Here is a 26,792-nt window from a genome sequence, read left to right as displayed (position 1 = left end):
AGGCCAAGATCACACGAAGCCATAATTGCAGATCTTTAGCAGGAATAGAAAATATAATTATACTTTCAGGCTTATATATCTTTAAATTTTTCTTTAATTCAGAGCTTTATGTTTTGATATTATTAGGCGAACTGTGTGGGAGTGGTTCTCACACATTCAGTTATTTAAAAATCTGATATGTAACCCAGTGATCTCAAGGAAAATTTGTACTGGAAGAAATTGTAGTAGTGGTGGTGATAGTAATAATAGTAGTTGTTAGTATTAGAGTATTATTAGAAGAACTATTATGAGAAGTATTGATAGTAATAGAAATCAGTAGCAGACCACCATGAAGTACTTGTTCAAAATACTATGAAGTACTATGCCAAAAAACTTCTTCATGCTCATCTCATTAAAGGTTCAGAATAGTTGCACAAAGTTGGTCTTACCATTTTCTTAAAATACAAACACTAAATGTTAAATATGGACTCAGAGAATTAAGGGAACTTGCTCAGCTAACATATCTTGCTGACTTAGAGCCTTTAATGAAAACTTTGGATTTCCAGACTTTTTATTTGTAACTTTGAATAAAGCAATAAGATGTGTGTTGGAGAAAATGTTTAAAGCATCATTGAAATGTGGGGATTTATTTTTAGAATAGAACCCTATATTTTAGGGAGCAGCTCTACTTCAGATTGAATGTTGTATTGATACCATAAAGTTAACGCCTTTTAGATTTTTTCTTTGGGAGGCAGTTACTGTAAACATTCATACAAATAAAATAATAACCTAAATTTTAAATATAATCCAGTTAGCCTTATGTTGACTACATTTAATGAAATGTAGTAAATAGCAATATGTTCTACACAAAACCACTTTAAAAATTGGTCTGTTTCATTTTGTGGCTGTTAACTAGTTTAACAGAGTGAACAAAATAATCTTATCATTTACTTGACCATCAGTGCCATTAAATAGTGTTTTAGCAATTTACTGCTGGTTAATGGTCCAAGGCATCATAATAGCTCTTCAGGTCTGTCAGGTAAACACAATTTGTTTAAACTAGTGTTGCTTGAGAATAAGATTACTTAGCATGACCTAATTTAATGTAAGATGATAAAGACTTATACTTCCAACTTAACCTCAGTTGAACTCAAAAGGAATACCACATTGGATCCCTGCCCTCTAGGAGCCTAATGTAATAGAGATGCTAAGACAATAAATAGGCAGGAGGGTTTTTAAGTGGCAACATAAGCAATGCCAACAGCTGGGATACTAGATTATGAAATTAACATACAGAAACAGTATTCAGGTCTTTATTTGTGTCATTAACATATGTTTATAGAGTACACTTTGTGTTCAGTGAGCAGCTGTACAACGTGTCCTCAAGACATATTGCACTCCTCAAACTTTATTGTGCATCTGGATTGCCTGAAGATCTTGTTAAAATGAAGATTCTGAGTCAATATATCTGGAGTGAGCTTGAGAATTTGCAATTTTAACGAGCCTTCCGGTGATGCTAATGCTGTTGGTCTTTAGATCATGCTTTGAGTTCAAGAGTCGAAGTTATTTTAATAAAATTTCCTTAGCATTTCTCATTAAAATCTGTGATATCTTATTTAAACATAAGCATGGATATTTTTAGAGATTGTAGTTATGTATAAATGTAGTACCATTTTATTTTTTTTTTTAATTTTTTCTAATTTTATTTTATTTTTAAACTTTACATAATTGTATTAGTTTTGCCAAATATCAAAATGAATCCGCCACAGGTATACATGTGTTCCCCATCCTGAACCCTCCTCCCCTCCTCCCTCCCCATACCATCCCTCTGGGTCGTCCCAGTGCACTAGCCCCAAGCATCCAGTATGCATCGAACCTGGACTGGCAACTCGTTTCTTACATGATATTTTACATGTTTCAATGCCATTCTCCCAAATCTTCCCACCTTTTCCCTCTCCCATAGAGTCCATAAGACTGTTCTATACATCAGTGTCTCTTTTTTGTCTGTTGCATACACAGGGTTATTGTTACCATCTTTCTAAATTCCATATATATGCGTTAGTATACTGTATTTATGTTTTTCCTTCTGGCTTACTTTACTCTGTATAATAGGCTCCAGTTTCATCCATCTCATTAGAACTGATTCAAATGTATTCTTTTTAATGGCTGAGTAATACTCCATTGTGTATATGTACCATAGCTTTCTTATCCATTCATCTGCTGATGGACATCTAGGTTGCTTCCATGTCCTGGCTATTATAGACAGTGCCGCGATGAACATTGGAGTACACGTGTCTCTTTCCCTTCTGGTTTCCTCAGTGTGTATGCCCAGCAGTGGGATTGCTGGATCATAAGGCAGTTCTATTTCCAGTTTTTTAAGGAATCTCCACACTGTTCTCCATAGTGGCTGTACTAGTTTGCATTCCCACCAACAGTGTAAGAGGGTTCCCTTTTCTCCACACCCTCTCCAGCATTTATTATTTGTAGACTAGACCACTTTCTAACACCATACACAAAAATAAACTCAAAATGGATCAAAGATCTAAAGGTAAGACCAGAAACTATAAAACTCCTAGAGGAGAACATAGGCAAAACACTCTCTGACATACATCACAGCAGGATCCTCTATGACCCACCTCCCAGAATATTGGAAATAAAAGCAAAAATAAACAAATGGGACCTAATTAACCTTAAAACATCAAAGGAAACTATTAGCAAGGTGAAAAGGCAGCCTTCAGAATGGGAGAAAATTATAGCAAATGAAGCAACTGACAAACAACTAATCTCAAAAATATACAAGCAACTCCTACAGCTCAACTCCAGAAAAATAAACGACCCAATCAAAAAATGGGCCAAAGAACTAAATAGACATTTCTCCAAAGAAGACAGACAGATGGCTAACAAACACATGAAAAGATGTAGTGCCACTTTAAAAATTATAAAGTCTTGGACTTCCCTGGTGGTCCAGTGGTTAAGACTCCTCACTTCCACTGGAGGGGGCATGGATTCCATCCTTGGTCAGGGAAGTTCCATATTCCCCATGGTACAGCCAAAAAAAAAAAAAAAAAGATAAACTACCAGGTAAAAACTTCTTGCCATTTGCCTGAAAACTTTTGGCTGTTCCCATCTACAAAGACCATTTTTAACAGCTAGGAGGTGGTGGAGTATCTCCTTTCAGTCAATGTCTTGACTCCTGTCTAAAACTATCCATCTTGGGGCAGGAGATAATCACAAATTCCTGACACAGATACCAGTCTTTTAGAAATTATACTGAGATCACCAATTCATTTTGTTGAACAGCTGTCTATCAGTAATAACTTTTAGTCACTACCAGTTTAGGCTAAATTGGAGTCAATGACCTTTGGGTGAGAAGTTTCATATTCCATTTCAAGTCCCTGGAACCATTAAAGGCTCCTGTTGGAAGAGTTATAATTCATGAACTTCAGCATACTGCCTCTAGCCCAAAGCACAGTGATTGTTTCTTGAAACTTACAGTCACACATAGGCTATTGTTTGCTGATGACATGAATGTAAGAAAATGGTATAAAGACTTGCTTTGGATTACTTTTTCTTCTAAGCAGTGCTTAAATTGATCAGTATAAAATATGCACGGGCATTTAAACTAAAATGTTCCTGGTCCATGTTCTTCATCAGTAGTCATTTTTACAATGGGGCTTCCAAATACAAAATTAGCTTTCTTTTCTGGAACCAAGAGGATTGTTGGGGAAGATTAGAGATGTTTGAACCACTGTAGAAGAAAAATTTTATGTGTTCTCCTCTTGTTATCACCATAACAGAGACATGAAGTAATGGGGAAGAGATGGTAAGCTGGTCCTGTGATATTGTTTTCTCTTAGTGTTCATTCCTGTGAGGTAATCGTCTAAATTATAAGGATTTGGCCTTTTATACAGAGGAGAGAACCTGATCCAAATGGCCCTATAAAAAGGAAATTGCTGAATGAAGTCATTATTCTAATTAGCATTTATGCCCCCGTGCTAACAGTATACCTTTTTGAAATATGACATTCAGTACATTCCAGCCCACCACATTGAGTCGTAGTTGTAGCCTGAGTGCCAATTTTAATTGTCCTTTTAATATCAATTTAGACAAATCAACTAATAGAGTTGTATTATTAGATAAATGCCTCTGATAACAGAAAAAAAATGTCATTACAGGGCTGGATTGAATAGCTCTTCACTATGATGAACAGTAAACTATCAAAGCTCATTCATTCATGAGGCCTACCTACCTATTCAGAGTTCCTTTTCTTGTCTATGTTCATATAAGAAGTATCATTCTTTAGCTAGTGGAAACTGTTCAGTGATGCTTTCTATCCTCTTCCTAAATGATTTTTTTCTATATGTGGATCAAATTCCATTCCATTGACCTCCCCAAACCCTCAGATTCTGTAGTGTTGAATTCTTAAATTCTGCAATTTTAAGATTGTCAGTTTTGGCTTGGGAAATCATTTCGATTCACTGCGGTTTCTGCATGAATAATTCAGTTATAACAATACCCAATATCTGCCAGTAAACACATACACGCAGATACCCCTTTCATCCAGCCTCCAAACCATCTCTCATGTTTCGTGTTCTCCTCCAAATCTGTTTCCACACAGCACCAAGGATGAATAACCTTTAGAACCTTAAAATCACATTTCCCCTCTGTAAAACCTTAACAAATCCCTTGACTTGACTGACAAGGCCCTATAGGATCTGCTTCCTGTCTTCCCAGTTGAATCCTGCCCCTATCCTCCACACTTATTATTACAGGAAGCTCTTTCTACCCTGTCGACTTTATTCTTGTTATTCTTCAATCTATAACCGTCTTCTCCTGGCTTTTCGTATGATAGGCACATTCTCATCCTTCTGATCTCAGTTTAAATAGTACCTTCTCAGACCTTTTCTGGAGAAGGCAATGGCACCCCACTTCAGTACTCTTGCCTGGAAAATCCCATGGACGGAGGAGCCTGGTAGGCTGCAGTCCATGGGGTTGCTAAGAGTCGGACACGACTGAGCAACTTCACTTTCACTTTTCACTTTCATGCACTGGAGAAGGAAATGGCAACCCACTCCAGTGTTCTTGCCTGGAGAATCCCAGGGATGGGGGAGCCTGGCAGGCTGCTGTCTCTGGGGTCGCATAGAGTCGGACACAACTGAAGTGACAGCAGCAGTAGCAGCAGCAGACCTTTTCTGCCCATCCTACCTAAAGTAGGTTTCTCTGTTGCCCTGTCTTAATCACTCTGGCATGTTCTTTATTCATTTCATTTATCTGATTAATTTTTAAAGTCTTTTCTCCTCTGTTTCCCTGAGGACAAGTGCTTCATCTGCATTGCTTATTTACTGGGCACATATTAAAGGCTTCCTTTGTGGCTCAGCTGATAAAAAATCCACCTGCAATGTGGGAGACCTGGGTTCGATCCCTGGGTTGGGAAGATCCCCTGGAGAAGGCAGTGGCTACTCACTCCGGTATTCTGGCCTGGAGAATTCCGTGGACTGTAGAGTCCATGGGGCCACAAAGAGTCGAACACGACTGAGCGATTTTCACTCACTTTCACTTAATTAAATGCTCAGTTAATGAGTCAATATCTATGTTTGAAAAATTGTGTATTGGGGACTGATTATTCCATAGACCAGCGGTGGATAATCTACATCCAGTGGGCCAAATCCACTGCAACATCTACTTTTGTACTGTTTGAAAAATAAGAATAGTTTTTATTTTAAATCATATAAAAATCAAAAGAATAATATTTGTGTCACATGAAAATCATATGATACTGAAATTTTAGTATCCATAAATAATATTTTATTACTGGTGGTGGACAATCTACATCCAGTGGACTAAATCCACTGCAACATCTACTTTTGTAAAGTTTGCAAAGTAAGAATAGCTTGTATTTTAAATTATATAAAAATTAAAAGAATAATATTTGTATCACATGAAAATTATATGATACTGAAATTTTAGTATCCATAAATAATATTTTATTGGAGCACAGCCACACCTGTTTACTTGTGTTCTATCTGTAACTACTTGCATGCTACAACTGCAGAATTGAGTAATTATGACAGAAACCACATGCCCAAAAAAAGCCTAAAATATTTATTTTTTGGTTCTTTATAAAAAGATTTTGCTAATCCCTAACATAGATAGGTTTCATATCAGAAAATTAATAATAAAAAACACATTGAGTCAGTTCTAATGTGGTAGATTAACCTAGAACCTATTATTCAGAGTGAAGTAAGTCACAAAGAGAAAGATAAATATCGTATTCTAATACATACATACAGAATCTAGAAAAATGGTACTGAAGAATTTATTTACAGGGCAGCAATGGAGAAACAGACATAGAGAATAGACTTTATGGACATGGAGAAAGGGGAGGAGAGGATGAAATATATGGAAAGAGTAACATGGAAACTTATAATACCATATGTAATATAGATGGCCAATGGAAATTTGCTGTATGACTCAGGAAACTCAAACAGGGACTCTGTATCAACCTAGAGGGGTGGGATGGGGAGGGAGATGGGAAGGAGGTTCAAAGGGGAAGAGATATATGTATACCTATGGCTGATTCGTGTTGAGATTTGACAAAAACAACAAAATTCTGAAAAGCAATTATCCTTCAATAAAAAAATAAATAAAAATAAAAAACACCTATGTTTGGCAGCTTTTTATAAAGACTATTTTCAAGAAAAAAGAATGATAGGAGATCCTAAAATAGTCTAATTGAATCCTTCTTATGCTGGCCTGACTTTTAAAATCTAACTCGATTGGTCTACCTCCCATTGAGGCAGTCCTCCGAAGCTGTGGTTCTCAGATATTAACATATAGCAGAATGACCTGGAGTGACCCGTGCCCAGAGATTCTGATTAGGAGATGAAGGGTAGGGCCTGGAAATTTGTATTTCTAATAAAATTCAAAGTTAAATAGTGATCAGGGTTGCATCCTTCTTTACAGGATGTGAGTGTCCCATCAGTGTAAGAATTCATGTACTCAGTATTGGCTATGTGCCAGTTTTATTCTAGATGCTGGAAAACAAAGCTAAATAATGAATGACACCTTTTGAGAAGCCAAAGTTTTAGTGCTATGTAGACACTGAATAAATAATTACAATAAAATGTAAAAGCTGTAACAAGAGGTATAAACAAACTCTGATATGGGCACCAATAAGCACCTGAATATTTATGAAAACTTTCAAAAAAGGAAATTAAGACCTAAAGAATTTTATAATGTTTCAAGGGGGGAAAAAAAAAAAAACTTATTGACAACCCACATTGTTTTCTAACGAAATCCTGAGAATCAGGAGCAAATTTAGAGCTTCTGTCCAAAATTTCTTATTTCCAGGGTAAAGAAGGGGAGGTCATTGTGAGAAGACTAACAGTTCGTTAGGCAAGTGGCTAATACTAGTCCCTACCTAAACATCATTTTGTTCTTTGGTTTTGGCCTTTGGAACCTAACTGATAATCATTTTTGTCCCAACACCTATCACCTCCTTAAAGCCCACTCTGCCATGTTGCACCCCTTCCATAGACCCCTCACTGACCTCACGACTTTTCTTCTTGCAGCTTCTAATCCATTCTACTTGCCTGGTAGTCTGCTTCAAAATAATCTGTCTTTCACAACCTTCCTGTCACATTTTGAAAGTTAACCTAAAGCTTTAACAAAACCTTTTAGGTTCCATGTAATCTCTAACCTCAGGACCAACCCCTTCACTTTGTTGTTGGTACCAAGCACACTGATCTTTTAATTCTTCTAAGGAACTGTTCTTCCTCAAGAGCCAGGGCTTTTGCAAATGTATTCCTTTGGCCTAGAATGCTTTTCTTGTACATCTTGAACCTATATCAGGTTCTACTCACCTTTCTAATTTCAATTTAGACATCAATACCATGGGAAGCTAGCCTTTCACTAACTCTACCCCTGTCCCCACTGTCAGAAGCAAGAAATGACTAGTCTACTCTGGTTATCAGTCTGGAAAAGAAGACCCTACTACTGTAGTAAATAGAGTGTGGGAAGAGAAGTTATTCATTACATTAAACCTGCCATCAAATATACCTTCAGTTAGTTTCATTTCATCAAAAGTGAAACTTTAATTTTCAAACCACACAGCCCTTGAGTTACTGAAATGGTTGAAGTATTTTATAGACTGTGTCATGAGTTAAATTGAGAAAGGGGAAACTTATCTAGCTAACTAGTTAGCAGAATTTTACAGTTAGCTTTTATAGGCAACTAAATTTGTTTGGGAGAAGAACACACATATAAACACACACATATTCTCATATATATCAACTTCCATATAGCTCAGTTATTTAACCTTAAGAAGAGTCTTTGAGACAAGTTTCAGAAACTATAAAGACATTTTATTTCCCATAGTTATAAAAGTCACATGCATTTCTTAAAAATCTGTATTGGCCTGGAAATATTTTGGCCTGGATAGTGGGAGGCGGGACTGGGTTTTTAACCATATCCCATTTTTTTTTTTTTTTCTTAACAAGCCTAACCTCAACTCAGTACTCAGAACACCACTACTTGACATTTGTAGCTATTGTCAGTTTCTACTTTTGTGTTTGTGTGGTTATTTGACTAGTATCTGTCTCCTCAGTAGAAGGTGAACTCAAAGAGGACTTGCTTGCGTTTTTCATCATTGTGCCTTTAGATAATTTGTGCCTGGCACATAGCAGGCTCTTAGTAAATATTTGCTGAATAAATGACAGAATTCAGCTTATGAGAGTCTCAAATCCCTGGTGACCCTTGAAGAGTTTTCCTAACTGAACCTCTTGTCCCTCAGTGTCTGTTATGGCCCTAGACCTTTGGATTGACTCTCACCCTCACCTATGCCCACTCCTATCCTTTATGGATGCCATTACCTGTTACCAGTAATTGACTACTTACTGAGTTTTATTGTTTTCATAAGAACTAGAAGAGGAATTGAAACATTATGCAATCTAAACCTTATAATTTTTACATCATCTGTGCTTGCTAACTTGCTTCAGGCATGTTCCACTCTTTGTGACCCAACAGACTGCAGCCTGCCAAGCTCCTCTGTCCATGGGATTCTCCAGGCAAGAAAACTGGAGTGAGTTGCCATGCCCTTCTGCAGGGGATATTCTTGACCAAGGGGTTGAACCCAGGTCTCCGGTACTGTAGGCAGATTCTTTACCATCAGGGCCGCCAGGCTAGCCCTTTGACCTCATAAATCAGTGTAAAAATGATAACTGGGATGCTTTCTTTTTTATGCCTTCATCAAGATATACCTTCATCAAAATCTGTGGATTTTACACTTGTAAAGTTTCTCATTTCAAACCAGCCACATTTCAAGTCCTCAACAGCTAGATGTAACAAATAGCTGCCATATTGGGTAGTATAGCTTAGTACGTTATCAGCTCTTAAGTGATGACAGATGAGCACACATGCATGATTTTGTGCAGAATGTCACTCAGGAATAATATTGGAACTTTATGAAAAGGCACATTCCAGTCTTCATCTCCATCCTACTCTTCTCATCTTTTTCCTTTTTCAACCTTTTCCTCAAGTTCTCTCTTATTCTCTTCCTCTTGCTTCTTATTTTTCTTCTTACTTTCCATTTTTTTCTGCACATTTCTCCCTCTACTTTTCCTTCATTAATGCAAGAATTTCTTTGCAATAAACTTTTGTTTCTGATACTTTCGAATTTACTACGCAATGATAAGGACAATGTGAAAGGCAAATTTATAATGTAAAAATTTGAGGCTTGTGGAAGTTTTACCTCAATAAAAAATACATCTTAAAAGAATTAGTGGTTGATTTCTGGAGTTTATTAACTGCCAATAGTTCTGACATAATTATCTTTGTCACAGGTTGATATTCATAGATAGTAGATATGTTGATTCAGGAAAAAAAAAATATGCATTATTCAAGACTTGTTATAATTACACAAAGCCTCATAGTTAAATGTCAGCAGTTCTTATTTTCTTTGGTCTTTTAGGTTGATCATTGTTTCCCTGGCTTATAAGTTGGTTCTACTTAAGTCTAAATTGTTGCTTACTTTATAGTTTAACAGCTAGGATTTACACTTGTCTCTCACAAATCACAATGAAAATTTTGACTTTTTTCCTATGTTTTTATTTAATTTTTTAAATTACTTTTAAAAGTCATAAATTTTTAAAGTATCACATGAACTAAAATATAAAGTTGAAGTAATTCATGTATGGCCTTCCACAAAGTAATCACAGTTCACATCCTGTCGGGGATATACTTAAGGGCTTTCTAATACTTAAGGGCATGAATTCAAGTGAAAGTCTTGGAACAAAAATAGAAATACTCTATAACTACAACCATTTTCCCAGAAGGGAATGTGCAAAGAAATATGAAGAGAGAGTAATATGACAGTTCTCCACATTTGTGTCAAGAAAGCAAAAGAGTCCAGGCCTTCAAGTAATTGAAATTGTTGGCTAAAATTTATTGCCATTCTCTCCTCATTGTCTCAGGGCTTTCTGATATGATGATGTTGTTTTTCACTCGCTCAGGCCTGTCTCACTCTTTGCCACCCCATGGACTGCAGCCTGCCAGGCTTCCCTGTCCATCACCATTTCCCAGAGCTTGTTCAAACTCATGTCCATTGAGTTGGTGATGCCATCCAACCATCTCATCCTCTGTCATCCTCTTCTCCTCCTGCCTTCAATCTTTCCCAGCATCAGGGTCTTTTCCAGTGAGTCAGTTCTTTGCATCAGGTGGCCAAACTATTGGAGTTTCAGCTTCAACATCAGTCCTTACAGTGGATATTCAGGGTTTATTTACTTTAGAATTGACTGGTTTGACCTCCTAGCAGTCCAAGGAGAAGTCAAGAGTCTTCTCCAACACCACAGTTCATAAGCATTAATTCTTCAGTGCTGAGCCTTCTTTCCAACTCTCACATCCATACATGACTATGGGGGAAAAAATCATGTCTTTTACTAGATAGACCATTGTCAGCAAAGTAATGTCTCTGCTTTTGAATACACTATCTAGGTTTGTCAAGGCTTTTCTTCCAAGGAACAAGCATCTTATCATTTCGTGGCTGTAGTCACCATCTGCAGTGATTTTGGAGCCGAAGAAAATCAAGTCTGTCACTGTTGCCATTGTTTCCCCATCTATTTGCCATGAGGTGATGGGACTGGATGCCATGATCTTAGTTTTTTGAAAATTGAGTTTTAAGCCACCTTTTCCACTCTTTCACCTTCACAAGAGGCTCTTTAGTTTCTCTTTGCTTTCTGCCATAAGGTTAGTATCACCTGCATATATGAGGTTATTGATATTTCTCCCCTGCCATCTTGCTTCCAGCTTGTGCTTCATCCAGCCCGGCATTTCTCATGATGTACTCTGCATATAAGTTAAATAAGCAGGGTATCTATATACAGCCTTGATGTACTCCTTTCCCAATTTTGAAGCAATCCATTGTTCCATGTTCTGTTCTAACTGTTGACTCTTGACCTGCATAGAGGTTTCTCAGGTGACAGGTAAGGTGAACTAGTATTCCCATCCCTTGAAAAAATTTCCACATTTTGTTGTGATCCACACAGTCAAAGGCTTTAGTGGATGTAGTCAATGAAGCAGAAGTAGATGCTTTTCTGGAATTCCCTTACTTTGTCTATGATCCAACAGATATTGGCATTTTGATCTCTGTTTCCTCTGCCTTTTCTAAATCCAGCTTAAACATCTGGAAGTTCTCGGTTTATATACTGTTGAAGCCTAGCCTGGAGAATTTGATGCATTACTTTGCTAGCATGTGGAAAGAGTGCAATTGTGTGGTAGTTTGAACATTCTTTGACATTGCCCTTCTTTGGGATTGGAATGAAAACTGATCTTTTCCAGTCCTGGGCCACTGATGAGTTTTCCAGATTTGCTGGCATGCTGAGTGCAGCACTTTACCAGCATCATCTTTTAGATTTGAAATAGCTCAACTGGAATCACATCACCTCAGCTAGCTTTGTTCGTAATGTGCTTCCTAAGGCCCACTTGACTTTACACTCCAGGATGTCTGTCTCTAGGTGAGTGATCACACCATCATGTTTATCTGAGTCATGAAGGTCTTTTTTTGTATGATTCTTCTGTGTATTCTTGCCACCTCTTCTTAATATCTTTGATTTCTATTAGGTCCATACCCTTTCTGTCCTTTATTGTGCTCATCTTTGCATGAAATATTCCCTTGGTATCTCTAATTTTCATGAAGAGATCTCTGGTCTTTCCTATTTATTGTTTTCCTCTATTTCTTTGCATTGTTAACTTAGAAACAATCTGATATGATGACAAGGATGTAAAACCTGTTGTCATTGCATCCTTTAAATACTTACAGGATTTTTGAGGTAAGTACTTTAGAACTAAAACCCTATTCTGTCACTTCACAAATGAAGAAACTAAAATTCGAATAGTCTCATGCCTAATCCAAGGTCTTTTAGGAAGTCAGTCGTAGAACCTTGATTAGGATCCAGATCCTCTGACTATGTGCTGCAGTCTTTCACATGCATGCTTGGAATAATCCAGCAAACAAAATTCCCAAGTAGAAGTTAAATTTTTCTGCTTTCTGTTAGCATCTAAAAATTAGATATTTTGGCAGATTTCTTAAGTCATTAGCCAATAATCAAATTATAGTTAATCAGAATTTCCCTAGATATCATACTTGCAAGACAGTAAGAAAAGAAAGTCTTATAGGTCTCCTAATTTCTTGGTAACTTCATGCTATCACAGCTAATAGCACCATTGAGAGAAGGAAGTTGTATGAGAAGCTATAAATGCTGTGTAAGAAAATTAATACTGTCCTTGAATGATTCAGTTTCCTTTATCAATTTTTGAAGAAGTAAATTTAATCAAGATGACTATCACAGAAATCCACTGAGCTTTTTGCAAACATTCATTTAAAAACTCATCAAAATTTCACTTCCACTTATTTACTGAACCATGAAGGGACTGTCTGTCTCTTAAGGACCAAGCTCACTAGACACTCAAAAACTTAAACATTAATTGCATTAGTAACAAAGTTGCAAATGGTTTCTGTTTAAAAAAAGAAGCATGTGAATTTGGTACTAACTGGAATTATAATACAAATTATTTTTTTCTCAGTGCTGTTTTCCAAAAATCTTCATATTGATCTTTCCTTACGTTCCCCAAGGATCATCATATTTATTTTACCAGGTGCCCTGACTACCCAAGAGAATATCTGCATTTGAGAGTACCAAAAACTAAGTTCTTCTGAAATTTATGTGAGTGAGAGTCACTCAGTCGTGTCCAACTCTTTGCGACCCCATGGACTATACAGTCCATGGAATTCTCCAGGCCAGAATACTGGAGCAGGTAGCCTTTCCCTTCTCTAGGGCATCTTCCCAGCCTAGGGATCAAACCCAGGTCTCACGTATTGCATATGGATTCTTTACCAGCTGAGCCACCAGGAAAGCCCAAAATATATGTTACACCCCTGAAAGGACCAAATCTAACAATCAACTTTTTGGATTAGGATTAAAAGTTGTTAATATTCAAGATACATTAAGCCAATTTTTGGTGTTGGCATTAAGTTTGAATTAGTTTATCAGAGTGGTGATCCAGTCACTTAGCATAACTAAAGAAAATTAGAAATGGGACACATATACTGTATAGAAGAAAAAGAAAACTGGAATTATTATGAGCACGGGGTGTGAAAGAGGAGTCTCATGAGAGAAGTATGAGGCAGTGGATTCTGAGTACTATGGAGTATGTTACCAGAGATAACAAGAGGAAGAAAAACAAATATGAGTAATCTGTTTTTACACCATCACCATGAACCAACAATTTCTCTGTGATTTGTGACTAAAAAGGATTCTTCAGCCTTAAGATGGGCTCCACACACAAGTCCATATTTATATTATTCACTTGAAACATTTTTTTCTTTTTTTTACTTTCTAACTTATAAGTTGATAATAAAGTCAGAAGTAAAATTTTCAGGTTAAGTCAAGATAAAGTGATAAAATGAATGATTAGGAAGCAAGATGGATGAGAGTTGTTAAAAAATGTACATCTGTTGGGTGCTTAATAATATTTTCATGAATTCAGTACAGCAAAGCAGTAAGCAAAAGAAACCTCATTGACACAGTGTTACCTGAAGTGGTCAGTGTATTCTGGTGTTTTACTCAATTCTCTCATTCATTTAAAGAAGAGATTTTCACTTTATTGTTTCTGAGAAGAATGAGTCAGATGATGACCTGAGTGTTATTTGATAAAATAAGGCTGTACTGTTCAGTATAGTAGTCACTAGGCACACATGGATATTCAGCACTGAAAATGGGGCTTGTCTGAATCAAAATGCACTTTTAAGTGTAAACTATCCATTGAGTTTTGAAGACTTAGTAAGAAAAAAGGTAAAAATAGTGCATCCATAACTTTTAGTATTATATTACATTGAAAATATTATATTTTGTATATGTGGCTAAAGTCAGATATATCATTACAATAACTCTCACCTTCTCCCCTTTTCAGTGTCACTAATTAGAAAATTTTAAATGACATATGACTTGTGTATTTGTGACTGATATAACATTTTTACAAGACAGAACTGCTCTAAGAAATTTAATATTACTTAAATGTGATATGTTTATGCATTGGGTTTGTAAGTTTTTTTATGTTAGTATCATTATAAATGTTCAAATGCTTTACTTTGAAAGCAAACATATATTTGACATTGAAAAATCAAATGTAACTTCCTTCTGTTCTCTTAAGGATTTCTTTGCATGATTTCTTTATATATTTTATTTGGCACAGGCGGGAAATGTTCAGAATACTTCAGCATAATGCTTGAATGAAGAATCGCTAAAGTAAAGGATATCTAGTTTTCTTTAAAGAAGGACACGACATACACTAACCAGTCGATATAGTTCAGTTTAGCAAAGATTTGTTCTATGTCTCTAAATATTGGCTAACACAAATAAATGGAAATTTGGCCCAAATGACCACAAGGAACTCAATGAGAACTTGAAAACAAGTTTCAGACAATGTTAGATTAAACCACCTACTCAATTTCTGGAGAGTATTGATGAACAACTAAAGACAGTGATATCCAGAATGCATGTGGATCCTATTATCTAACCAGCATTCATTAATTTCAAATATACTTGAAATTCTTAGGTGAGGATTGTGGCAGAATAATTCAGTTTTGCCTGTGGAAAAAAACATAATTTTTCACGTTGTCTACACAATTGTCCACATTTTGAAAGTCGTATTCAACAATGAATTTTCAAATAATTTAGTAATTTATTGTTTAGTAATTTAATGCAGATATCAGTGATCATTTAAAATTTTTTTTTTGTATTTCTGTCACATGTGAGATAAATGCTTTTCACCACAAGAGAAAAATATATCTTCTTTTAAGGTCAGAGCATCTTTTTGCATTTTGGTTTCAAGCTACTAACTATATATGACGTGCTGAAGAAATGATGCCTTCTACGGGAAGATCAAATTTAAGTATCAGACCTGCTTGCAAAAATAACTTCAAAAATCAGTTGACAGAAGCATTCTGCCGTGAGACTTTGAGTGTTATTTTCTGCTAGGAAGTATAATTTTAAAACAATGTTTTCTATGGTACATTAACTAACTTTGCTTTATATTTACGGAATTTCTATTTTACTAACTGTAGGCATATGACTGTGATTCTTGCCATGGCAAGACCATCTTATGATAATTTTTGGTACTAATTTTCAGTCATTTACTATCCCATATGTAACATGTTGAACATGTCTTGAAGTTTGAATTAGAATCCTTTGATGACTTATTTGTTTCTGTTAATACAAATTTAAACCTCTGATGTGATAAAAATAGTTATTTACTTATAATCTGTCATGTTTTATAGCGCAGTTAAGTGTGCAGGGACCTAGAACTCTGTTCTCTCCATTTAATGTCGGAGTCATTTTATGCAGGTGCCATTAGGATGCCAAGTATCAAAACTCCTCACTCCATTTATAAAACTGTAAAAAACAAGTGATTAGACTGTCAGCCTCTTAAATTTTGCCATTATTCTTTCCAACACAAGCTCTCTGGGGATCTCAGTGATAGACTGTGTTGTATGCATACCCTGAAGTGTCTGTAGGCAGTCATCTCTCTTCCACCAAATAATTATCCAAAATGAATTCTTTCTGGGTACCGAAATGGGAATAAAAGCACTGAGAATATAGGGGAGAAATGAGGGTCAAGACCTTAATCTGTGAGTTATCTTGATGACAAGAATATTACCTTTCAAAAGTCCATCTCCACTTGGGTGCTGTGTGGAATGATAGATGGTTATTTAGTGTAAAATCTACACATGTTATTATCATACACCCAAAGGACTGAACCCACAGAGCCAACATCTGCGTCTACTACTTAAAAAGACAAATGAACTAAACAACAAATCATATGTTTCTATCTTGAAAACTGATCTTGTTTAAAGGGAAAAAATGTTGGGAACAAGTAAAAACATTTCAAAGTATCTCAGCACTTTCACATTTCACATTTCGTCATACCCCAAATTAGTTTTTAGTGTCTTTCCTACTTCTCATCATAACTTATAAGCAAGTTCTTATTAGAACTTATAAGCAAAAAGAATATGGTGCATTTTAGAAAATACTATTCTGTTACCTATTACCCTTCAACAAAGACTATAGATACAAAAAAATATTAAGAACAGTTTATAATTTTGTATTCCTTTTTTTCCTCTGGCCTCACCATTAAAATCAGTATCTGAGGTGGGGGGAGGCGGGGGCAGAACCTGAGAAGGATCAGAAGACAGACAAAATGCTATTTAGAAAATTTAGACTTTTTTAAAACATTATTTGTTCTAACAAGCTAGAGAAAGCAAAGGAGTAATTCTGTGATGGTCTTCAAGTATAATACACAAAAAGTCATTTGAAAAGCTCATTTTATCTCTTCTGGATGGCTTAGGAAGGGTCTGTCTAAAAGTGGTTAATGGATTAGATTTTCCAAGTATTTTCTAGGAAGGTTAATTTATAGCACTGTAATCTATTTTCATCCACTTGCAAGAAATTAAGTATAACAGTGTTCGGTGTAAATGGTCATTTATTAAATATTTTTATTATTAAACAGATTATTGACATTATAGACTATTCTTTTTATTCATATTTCTGGGAAGCTTTCTTCATATTTTTTAAAATATATATTTATTTTTGGCTGTGCTGGGTCTACGTTGCTTCATGGACTTTTCTTTGGTTCTGGCGAATGGAGACTACTCTCTAGTTCTGGTACACATGCTTCTCATTGCAGTGATTTCTCCTGTTGTAGTTGTGGGCATGCAGGCCTTAGCAGTTGTGGCACACGGGCTCAGTAGGTGCAGCTCCCAGGCTCTAGAGCACAGGCTCAGTAATTGTGGCACACAAGCATATTTTCTCCACATGTGGGATCCTCCCAGGTCAGGGATCAAACCCGTGTGTCCTCCATTGGCAGGCAGATTCTTCATGACTGAGCCACCAGGGAAGCTCATTTCATATTTATAATGTAAGAAATGACTGTATTCACCCTGTTTCACCTTTTCATAGCTATGCTGTTGTTTAGTCGCTAAGTCATGTGTGATTCTTTTGCGACCCAATGGACTATAGCCTACCAAGCTCCTCTATCCATGGGATTTCCCAGTCAAGAATACTAGAGTAGGTTGCCATTTCCTTCTTCAGGGAGTGTTCCTGACCCAGGGATTGAACTTGGAGAAGAAAATGATAACCCACTCTAGTATTTTTGCCTGGGAAATACCATGGATAGAGGAGCCTGGCAGACTGCTGTTCATGGGGTTGCAAAAGATTCAGACACGGCTGAGCAACTAAACAACAAAACAAAGTGATTGAAACCACATCTTCTGCATTGGTAGATGGATTCTTTACCACTGAGCCATCAGGGAAGCCCTTTGATTATCTATACCTTTATGGAAAAAAAAAAAGCCATTCTTTTAAGTACTTTAAAAGCTGATGTATAAATCAAGTTTCTTAATAATTGCCTCTTTTATTTTCCAAACATTGATTCAAAATTAAACTTTCTTAATATATAGATTATCCTAATTATGATAGAATTATGTGAACAATGATATGTATCATTTCCATTTTGTCATCATTTTTAACAACTAAGTTAGTGAAACTTTGTGTTAAATTAACATGAAACTGCTAATGAATACATCATTCATTACAAATACAGTCAGTAAAAAGTGGGCTGGAAAGCCTATAATCCCTACCCCATGCCCCCAAACACACACACACACACACACACACACACACACACACACACTCACCCACTCACACTCACACTCAATTTTAAAAGAAAGGAGGGAAAAAAATCACCTAAAATGTCCCTGCTTCATGATTTTGGTAGCAATCACTGATTTCTCTTTTGAAAGTGATATTTTTCTGTTCATTGGTTGTGACTTTGAGTGAAGTCCTAGAGGACTGTATCAAATTGCTCTGTACTTTTATTTATTTATCTTTCTCTCTCTCTCTCTCTCTGTCTGTCTCTCGGGAGGCATTATAGTATTTTGAAAAGAAATGCGGTTCCTCAATCAAATGGATATAGTTTTTCCACTTGCTTCATGTATAATATTGGAAATAGTTTAATTTTTTTAGAGCCTCTATTTTCCTTTAACTGCAGAGGCAAGATAACTTCATTCTAATCCCTATCAGATACAAGAGCTCAGAAGTAAAATGCCCTTTCAATGTCCAGCTCACTAAATTGCTATGATGATAATCATAGCACAGGTTATTATAGTTGCTTTTGTGGCTGTGGTCATCTTACAGCCCCACAGTTCCACTTCAGCTAAATTTCACTTTAAGGATATGAAGAGCCAGCCAGATTAGGGGACACAGGATTCAAAGTCATTTTATCTCACTGTGATCTGTGCTGTTAAACATACATACAGGTACTTCATGCTTAATGGGACAGTTTTTCCAAATTATATTTTAAAATAGTTTTGATGTTTATTTGTTTTCTGAAAACATGCTGTTGTGTTACCTACATGGCACATTTATCCTTAGCATATTGGTTTGTATATATTTAAACACCAGGATTATTTCAGTAATTAAGCTACATGACCATTTGGCTGAATTTCAGCTTCTTTTAGGAATTTCCTGTTTCTTTTTTTTTTTTTTTAATTTTATTTTATTTTTAAACTTTACATAATTGTATTAGTTTTGCCAAATATCAAAATGAATCCGCCACAGGTATACATGTGTCTTTGTTCTGTGTATTTGGTTTAAGCAATAGCCTATTTTCTAGGAATTGCATTTCTCAAATGTAGTAACTACATGCATTATTTCTATGCCTCTTTTAAATTCCTATTATTGCTAATAAAGATAATCTTAATGTCTTAATATTTTATATTCTTTGCATCTAAAATTTAAAGTATTAATTTCATAAACCAAATTGTAGGAAAAAATTACTGCTATATGATTTATAATCACATTACACGTCAATAGATGCAATTACTTATGAATATAAATTCAACATAATCTGTTAATAATTATTTTTAGCCTGAGCTATGTGACTGAACTCACACATGCATTTATTTCTAATTAGTAAAAGGTTCTTTTTCTACCTCACAGAGATTTAAGCCATAAAAGACAAATTGGAAAAAAAGTCACTGAAGTGCGATTCATTTTTCTTAGTACTTGTTGTTGTTATTCAGTCATTCATTCATGTCCAACTCCTTGAGACCGCATGGACTGCAGCATGCCAGGCTTCCCTGTCCTTCACTATCTCCCTGAATTTACTCAACTCATGTCCATTGAGTCAATGATGCCATCCAACAATTTCATCCTCTGTCTTCCCCTTCTCCTCCTGCCTTCAATCTTTCTGAGCATCAGGGTCTTTTCTAATAAATCAGCTTTTCACATCACGTAGCCAAATTATTAGAACTTTAGACTTCATTTTCACTTTTCACTTTCATGCATTGGAGAAGGAAATGGCAACCCACTCCAGTGTTCTTGCCTGGAGAATCCCAGGAACAGGGGAGCCTGGTGGGCTGCCGTCTCTGGGGTTGCACAGAGTCGGACACGACTGAAGCGACTTAGCAGCAGCAGCAGCTTCAGCATTGGTCCTTTCAATGAATATTCAGGAGTGGTTTCCTTTAGGATGGACTGGTTTGATCTCCTTGCAGTCCAAGGGACTCTTGAGACTCTTCTCCAACACCCCAGTTCAAAAGCATCAATTCTTCCACACCCAGTCTTCTTTGTGTTCCAACTCTTACATCCATACATAACTATTGGAAAAACCATAGCTTTGACTAGATGGACCTTTGTCAGTAATGTAATGTTTCTGCTTTTGAATATACTGTCTAGGTTTGTCGTGGCTTTTCTTCTAAGGAGCAAACATCTTTTAATTTCATGGCTGTAGTGATTTTGGAGCCCCCAAAAATAAAGTCTGTCACTATTTCCATTGTTTCCCCATCTATTTGCCATGAAATGATGGGACTGAATGCTATGATCTTAGTTTTCTGAACGTTGAGTTTTAAGCCAACTTTTTCACTCTTTTTTCACATTCATCAAGAGACTCTTTAGTTTCTGTTTTTTTCTGCCATAAGGGTGGTGTCATCTGCATATCTGAGGTTATTGATATTTCTCCTGGATCTTGATTCCACTGTGCTTCATCCAGCCCAGTATTTCTAGCAATGTACTCTGCATATAAATTAAATAAGCAGGGTGACAATATATAGCCTTGATGTACTCTTTTCCCAATTTTGAACCAGTCCATTGTTCCATGTCTGGTTCTAACTGTTGCTTCTTCACCTGTATACAGGTTTCACAGGAAGTGGGTAAGTTGGTCTGGTATTCCCATCTCTAAGAATTTTCCACAGTTTGTTGTGATCCATACAAAGGCTTTAGCTTAGTCAATGAAGCAGAAGTAGATGTTTTTCTGGAATTGTGTTGCTTTTTCTATGATCCAACGGATGTTGGCAATTTGATCTCTAGTTCCTGTGTGTTTTCTAAATCTAGCTTGTGCACCTGGATGTTCTCAGTTCACGTACTGTTGAAGTCTAGCTTGAAGAGTTTTGAGCATTATCTTGCTAGCCTGTGAAATGGGCGCAGTTGTGTGATAGTTTGAACATTTTTTGGCATTGCCCTTCTTTGGGATTGGAATGAAAACTGACCTTTTCCAGTCCTGTATCCACTGCTGAGTTTTCCAAATGTGCTGGCATAGTGAGTGCAGCACTTTCACAGCATCATCTTTTAGGATTTGAAGTAGCTCAGCTGGAATTCCATCACCTCCACTAGCTTTATTCATAGTGATGCCTCCTAAGGCCAACTTGACTACACACTCCAGGATGTCTGGTGCTAGGTGAATAACCACACCATTGTGTTTATCTATATCATTAAGACCTTTTTCATACAGTTCTGTGTATTCTTGGCATCACTTCTTAATCTCTTGTATTTCTGTTATGTCCTAACTTATTTCTGTCTTTTATTGTGCCCATCTTTGAATGAAATGTTCCCTTGGTATCTCTAATTTTCTTGAAGAGATCTCTAGTCTTTCCCTTTCTACTATTTTCTCTATTTCTTTGCATTGTTCACTTAAGAAGGCTTCTTATCTCTCCTTGCTATTCTTGGGAACTCTGCATTAAGTTGGGTATATTTTTTCCTTCTCCTTTTCCTTTCACTTATTTCTTCAGCTATTTGTAAGGCCTCCTCAGACAACCATCTTGCCTTGTTACATTTCTTTTTCTTGGGGATGATTTTGGTCACTGCCTCCTGTGCAGTGTTACACATCTCTATCCATTGTTCTTCAGGCACTCTGTCAGATCTAATCCCTTGAATCTGTCACTTCCACTGTATAATCATAAGAGATTTGATTTAGGTCAACCCCTCAATGGCCTAGTGGCTTTCCCTATTTTCTTCAATTTAAGTCTGAATTTTGCAATAAGGAGTTCATGATCTGAGTCACAGTCAGCTCCAGGTCTTGTTTTTACTGACTATTCAGAGCTTCTCCATCTTTGGCTGCAAAGGATATAATCAGTCTGATTTTAGTATTGACCATCTGGTGATGTCCATGTGTAGAATCGTCTCTTATGTTTTCGGAAGAGGGTGTTTGCTATCTTAGCAAGGCTCTGTTAGCTTTACCCTGCTTTATTTTGTACCCCAAGGCCAAACTTGCATGTTATCCCATTTATCTCTTGGCTTCCTACTTTTGCATTCCACTCTGTTATGATGAAAAGGGCATCTTTTTTTGATGTTCGTTCTAGAAGGCCTTGTGGGTCTGCAAAGAACCGTTCAGCTGAATTCAGCTCTTTTGGCACTAGCGGTTGGGCATAAACTTGGATTACTTGTGGTGCTGAGTGGTTTTCCTTGCAAAGGAACGAAGATCATTGTCATTTTTGAGATTGCACCCAAGTACTGCATTTTGGACTCTTTTTTTTTTTTTTTTTACTATGAGGGCTACTCCATTTCTTCTAAGGGATTCTTGCCCACAGTAGTAGATATAATGGTCATCTGAATTATATTCTCCCATTCCTGTCGATTTTAGTTCACTGATTCCTAAAATGTCAATGTTCACTCTGTTTTTTCCCTCGATGTTCACTCTTGCCATCTCTTCTTTGACCACCAATTTACCTTGATTAATGGACCTAACATTTCAGGTACCTATGCAGTATTTTTCTTTACAGTATCAGACTTTACTTTCACCACTACATCCACAACTAGGCATCATATCTACTTTGGCTCAGCCTCTTCATTCTCCCTGGAGCTACTTCTCCACTCTTCCCCAGTAGCATATTAGACACCTAGTGACCTGGGGGGCTCATCTTTCAGTGGTTGCTCAGACAGTAAAGAATCGCCTGCAATGCAGGAGAACTGGTTTCAATCCCTGGTTGGGAAGATCCCCTGGAGAAGGGAATGACTACCCACTCCAGTATTCTTTCCTGGAGAATTCCATGGACAGAGGAGCTTGGTGAGGGCTATAGTCCATGGGATCTCAAAAAGTTGATCACAGTTGAGCAACTAACACTTTTACTTTTCTTAAGTTCAGTTCAATCACTCAATCATGTCTGACTCTTTGTGACCCCATGGACTGCAGCACGCCAGGCTTCCCTGTCCCTCACCAACTCCTGGAGCCTATGCAAACTCACTTTTCTTAGTACTATATATATTTGGAAGCACTAAAAAGTCAGAACACTGCTTAAAATTATACTGCTTATTGGAACATGCAGGACTATTTACTAATTTACATTATATTTATTACATAATAAGTTAAGTGTTATGATTCTGTGGGAAACACAGCAATATACTAAGAACTCTGCTAGGTCTTTTGGGTGCTGTAATACAGTAATAGTTCATAGACTTCTAGGAACAACTAACAGTTTTTGTTTGCTCAGAATTTGGCTAGTGCATTCAAAGGTCTGATTCATTTGAAATGCTCTAAATCAAATTAGAAAACAACCTTTAGCAAAATACGTAACATCCACTTTGCAGACTTCTGTTTAAAAGTTCTACATGTTTAAGAACCACTTCATGTGATAATTTTTTTTCTGGTATTGTTCTTACAACTGTGAATATCTGTGAAAATGGGCAACAGTGTCAGTGGCATGGCTGGCCTCCAGAACCATCACTCACTTCATGCCAGCCTGAAGTTTACACTGCCGTTAAAATGGGCAGTTTCACAGTTTATGAAGCTCTTCCTCATACATCCTTACTTCATCGTCACAACAACCCAGTTGGGCACATGTAGTGAAGGTTTGTATTTTCTGCCTGTCCACCATCTCAAAGCCCTTCCTGTCTCAGGGAGAACCATGATATACAATGGATGAAAATAGGGCTCTAGACTCCCCCGTGAAATCTAAGGAGGGCAGTCCTCCTCAGCAGCTCAGGGGCTGTCTTGTGTCTGTGATTCAGCCAATGAGATGACCTTTCCTGAACGTTTCCCTGGAAATGAATAAGCTCAGAGCCTCTAAGAAGAGTTTAAGTTCATCCCCACCAGGGTGGCTGCCACTGAGGGTTGAGTCTGAGGTAGTGGGATCTGCTAGGCTTCAGAGTCCAGGGCCAGCACACAAAGCCTGGGTGTCCAGACAGAACTTCTTTGTTTCTGCCCTTTTTCCCCAAGATTTTCCAGTCTCTTCCCTCAAGTAACCATCTCACATCTTCTCATCCTTATCATTTTTAATTTAACTAGAGTATGTTTTAGTTGTTTGCAGTTCACAATACAGGTGATTTTAACAAGTATTGCCATTCCCAATGTATAGATGAAGAGAGTGAGCCTTACTGAGTTACTTGAATTGTAGTTACATAGAAACTACACATCTAGACCCCGTCACTTCTACTTAAGAATTGTTTCTTTCACACCACACTGTCTTCCCAGTTACCTTCAGTGGCCTCTGCAGGTAGTGAGATGGGTTTTCCTCTCTGTGTCTCCTTGTTTGAGTGCTTAATCCTATTTCCTGTTTTAATGCTTGTCTGCTTACTATCAAATGTGCCTAGACCCTTGAGCATCTGGAAGACAAGGATTGCATTGTAGTCATCATTTTCTCTCAGAGGTATACTGGAGTGCTTGGGTTCATAGTCAATGCTAAATAAAGACTCCAATAAATGAATGAGCAACGGTGTTCATAAACTATTCAATTAATTGAAAACACAATAATGGATTTGAAGTTGATGCTGAAAGTATAACACTGATCTTTTTAAAAAAAACCACTATATTTTTTTGCCAATCAAAAAATTAAAGTATTTTTTGGAAAGTAATTTGCCTTGAATATATATGGATATTCACGTAGTAAGCTCATATACCATGCCTGCTATTTGCCAGGCTCTTATTACAGAGATACACAGGAATTAGTCTCCTCTTTAACAAGTTTCGCAGGCTGATGAGAGAAACAAATGATTCTGTAGCTGAGATCATGGAACTGTGGGAAAAAGAGCTGTGGTAATCTGAAGAACGATTAGAGCAGCAGGCCCACTGTCAGCAGTCATGGGAACGACTAAAATGGCAGGGAGATGCAGCTCTGGGCAGGATGCTGTGCACATCAAAGACAACAGCCAGAGCCCTTTGAAAGCTGGAGAAAAGCACAGTGTGTTTGTGCCTTTGCAGAATGTTGTGAGATTTGCTTTAAAAAAAAAAGTTACCTATAGTCTTATTCAGAAATAATTATTCTTAAAAAATTTATAAGAAAAACTTGTTATCAAACTTTTGATTAATTTGAAATTGCTGTGTGCCATATCAATAAGTAAGACTATATTTTATTTGGAATTAAGGTGAAATAAAGATAGATCTGTATCTTTCCTTAAGCATTAAAGCCCAATACAAAAGAAGAAACAAATTCATGTATTAAAAACATAAAAGGCTATAAAATGATATATTTGTAGGTATATAATATATATATATATTATGTATACAAACTAGGATCCACATTTGTTAATAAAATTTCCATTCTTTACAAATTATGCACATCGGTAGGAGAAATGCTTAACTTCATAATGCTTTTTATTGTTTGCAGACAATTACTACGGTACCCCAAAGCCTCCAGCAGAACCAGCACCATTATTATTAAATGTAACAGACCAGATACTTCCTGGAGCCACTCCAAGCGCTGAAGGAAAACGAAAGAGGAATAAATCAGTGAGCAACATGGAGAAAGCAAGCATAGAGCCTCCTGAGGAGGAAGAGGAAGAGAGGCCTGTGGTCAATGGAAATGGAGTAGTAGTGACACCAGGTTAGTCATTTACGTTTGTCATAGGTTCATCAGTTCTTCTGGAAATAGCTGAATATATATTATATCTGTGTTCATATATATTGTCAGTAATGCCTAACTTGCTCTCGATGGGAGCCGTTAGCATTACTGACAATATATATAGTTCATTCATATATATTTTTTTCACATTTATTTTCAGGTGTGTATGTATGCATGTGTGTGTGTCTGTGTGTATATGTACATATGTATGTGTATATATATATGTATATATGTGTGTGTGTGTGTGTATATATATATATATATATAATGTTTACAGTTATCTTCCAGGAGAGGATTATGATATCAAATGGGAAGGATATGATTCTTGTGTCTGAATTTATTAGTTTAAATTTTGGTGTATCTCGCAATTTATTCAACTTCCTCTATTTCTGGTTTTACTCATACAATTTTAGTGGCAATATGGTGAGTAGTTTGGGGCTTCCCTGATAGCTCAGTTGGTAAAGAATCCACCTCCACTGCAGGAGACCTGGGTTCAATTGCTGGGTTGGGAAGATCCCCTGGAGAAGGGAAAGGCTACCCACTCCAGTATTCTGGCCTGGAGAATTCCATGGACTGTGTCCCAAAGAGTTGGACATGACTGAGAGACTTTCACTTTCAGTGAGTGGTTTAAATCTTAGAAGGTGTTATAAGTCATGAATACGACTGTGTCACATTGTGAAATATTTTTTGTTAGTTAATATTAGATATTAATTAGATATAGTTATCCTTATAAACCTTACTATACTTTCAGCTCTGTGAATAGAGGTTGTGTCATGTGATTTAGTTAACAACGTCAATGAATACAGTCCACAGAATAACTGAAGTTACAAAATGTCCATGTATTTATCCTTCCACCTTTATCACACAATCTGGCAATTTGGAGAAAGCATCTTCACAATTGATATCATGAAGGCAATTACCTTGAACAAGGGAAAGATATTATCCCTTTAATTTATTATCTGTCATATCCTTATATAAAAAGTATTAGACAGATATAAAGTGTGTTTGTGCAAGGTAGGCATTTGCAATTTCCTTATGCTTGTTGCTAATGTAGTACAAAAATTTATTTATAGTATAGATTTTTCATAATCTTATTCATAATAACCAAAACTAAACTATGACATTCTCTTTGCCTGTAATCTTGGAAAAAGTTTCTAAA

General features: G+C 36.6%; 1 protein-coding gene across 7 annotated transcripts in view; it reads left to right on the top strand.

Annotated features, from left to right (window-relative positions):
• The window catches only part of MAGI2 (membrane associated guanylate kinase, WW and PDZ domain containing 2), a 1,472,905-nt gene that overhangs the window by 907,560 nt on the left and 538,553 nt on the right, over positions 1 to 26,792 (top strand). For all 7 annotated transcript variants that reach the window (XM_070369681.1, XM_070369676.1, XM_070369674.1 and 4 more), the window contains one exon: positions 25,400 to 25,615. In XM_070369681.1, the coding sequence (XP_070225782.1) occupies positions 25,400 to 25,615 (216 nt within the window). The remainder of the gene's footprint in view (positions 1 to 25,399; positions 25,616 to 26,792) is intronic.

This window comes from Bos mutus, chromosome 4, assembly GCF_027580195.1.
Source record: "Bos mutus isolate GX-2022 chromosome 4, NWIPB_WYAK_1.1, whole genome shotgun sequence".
Lineage (NCBI taxonomy): Eukaryota > Metazoa > Chordata > Mammalia > Artiodactyla > Bovidae > Bos > Bos mutus.
Note: the sequence above shows the minus strand (reverse complement) of the source record. Positions and strands in the feature narration are given on the sequence as shown.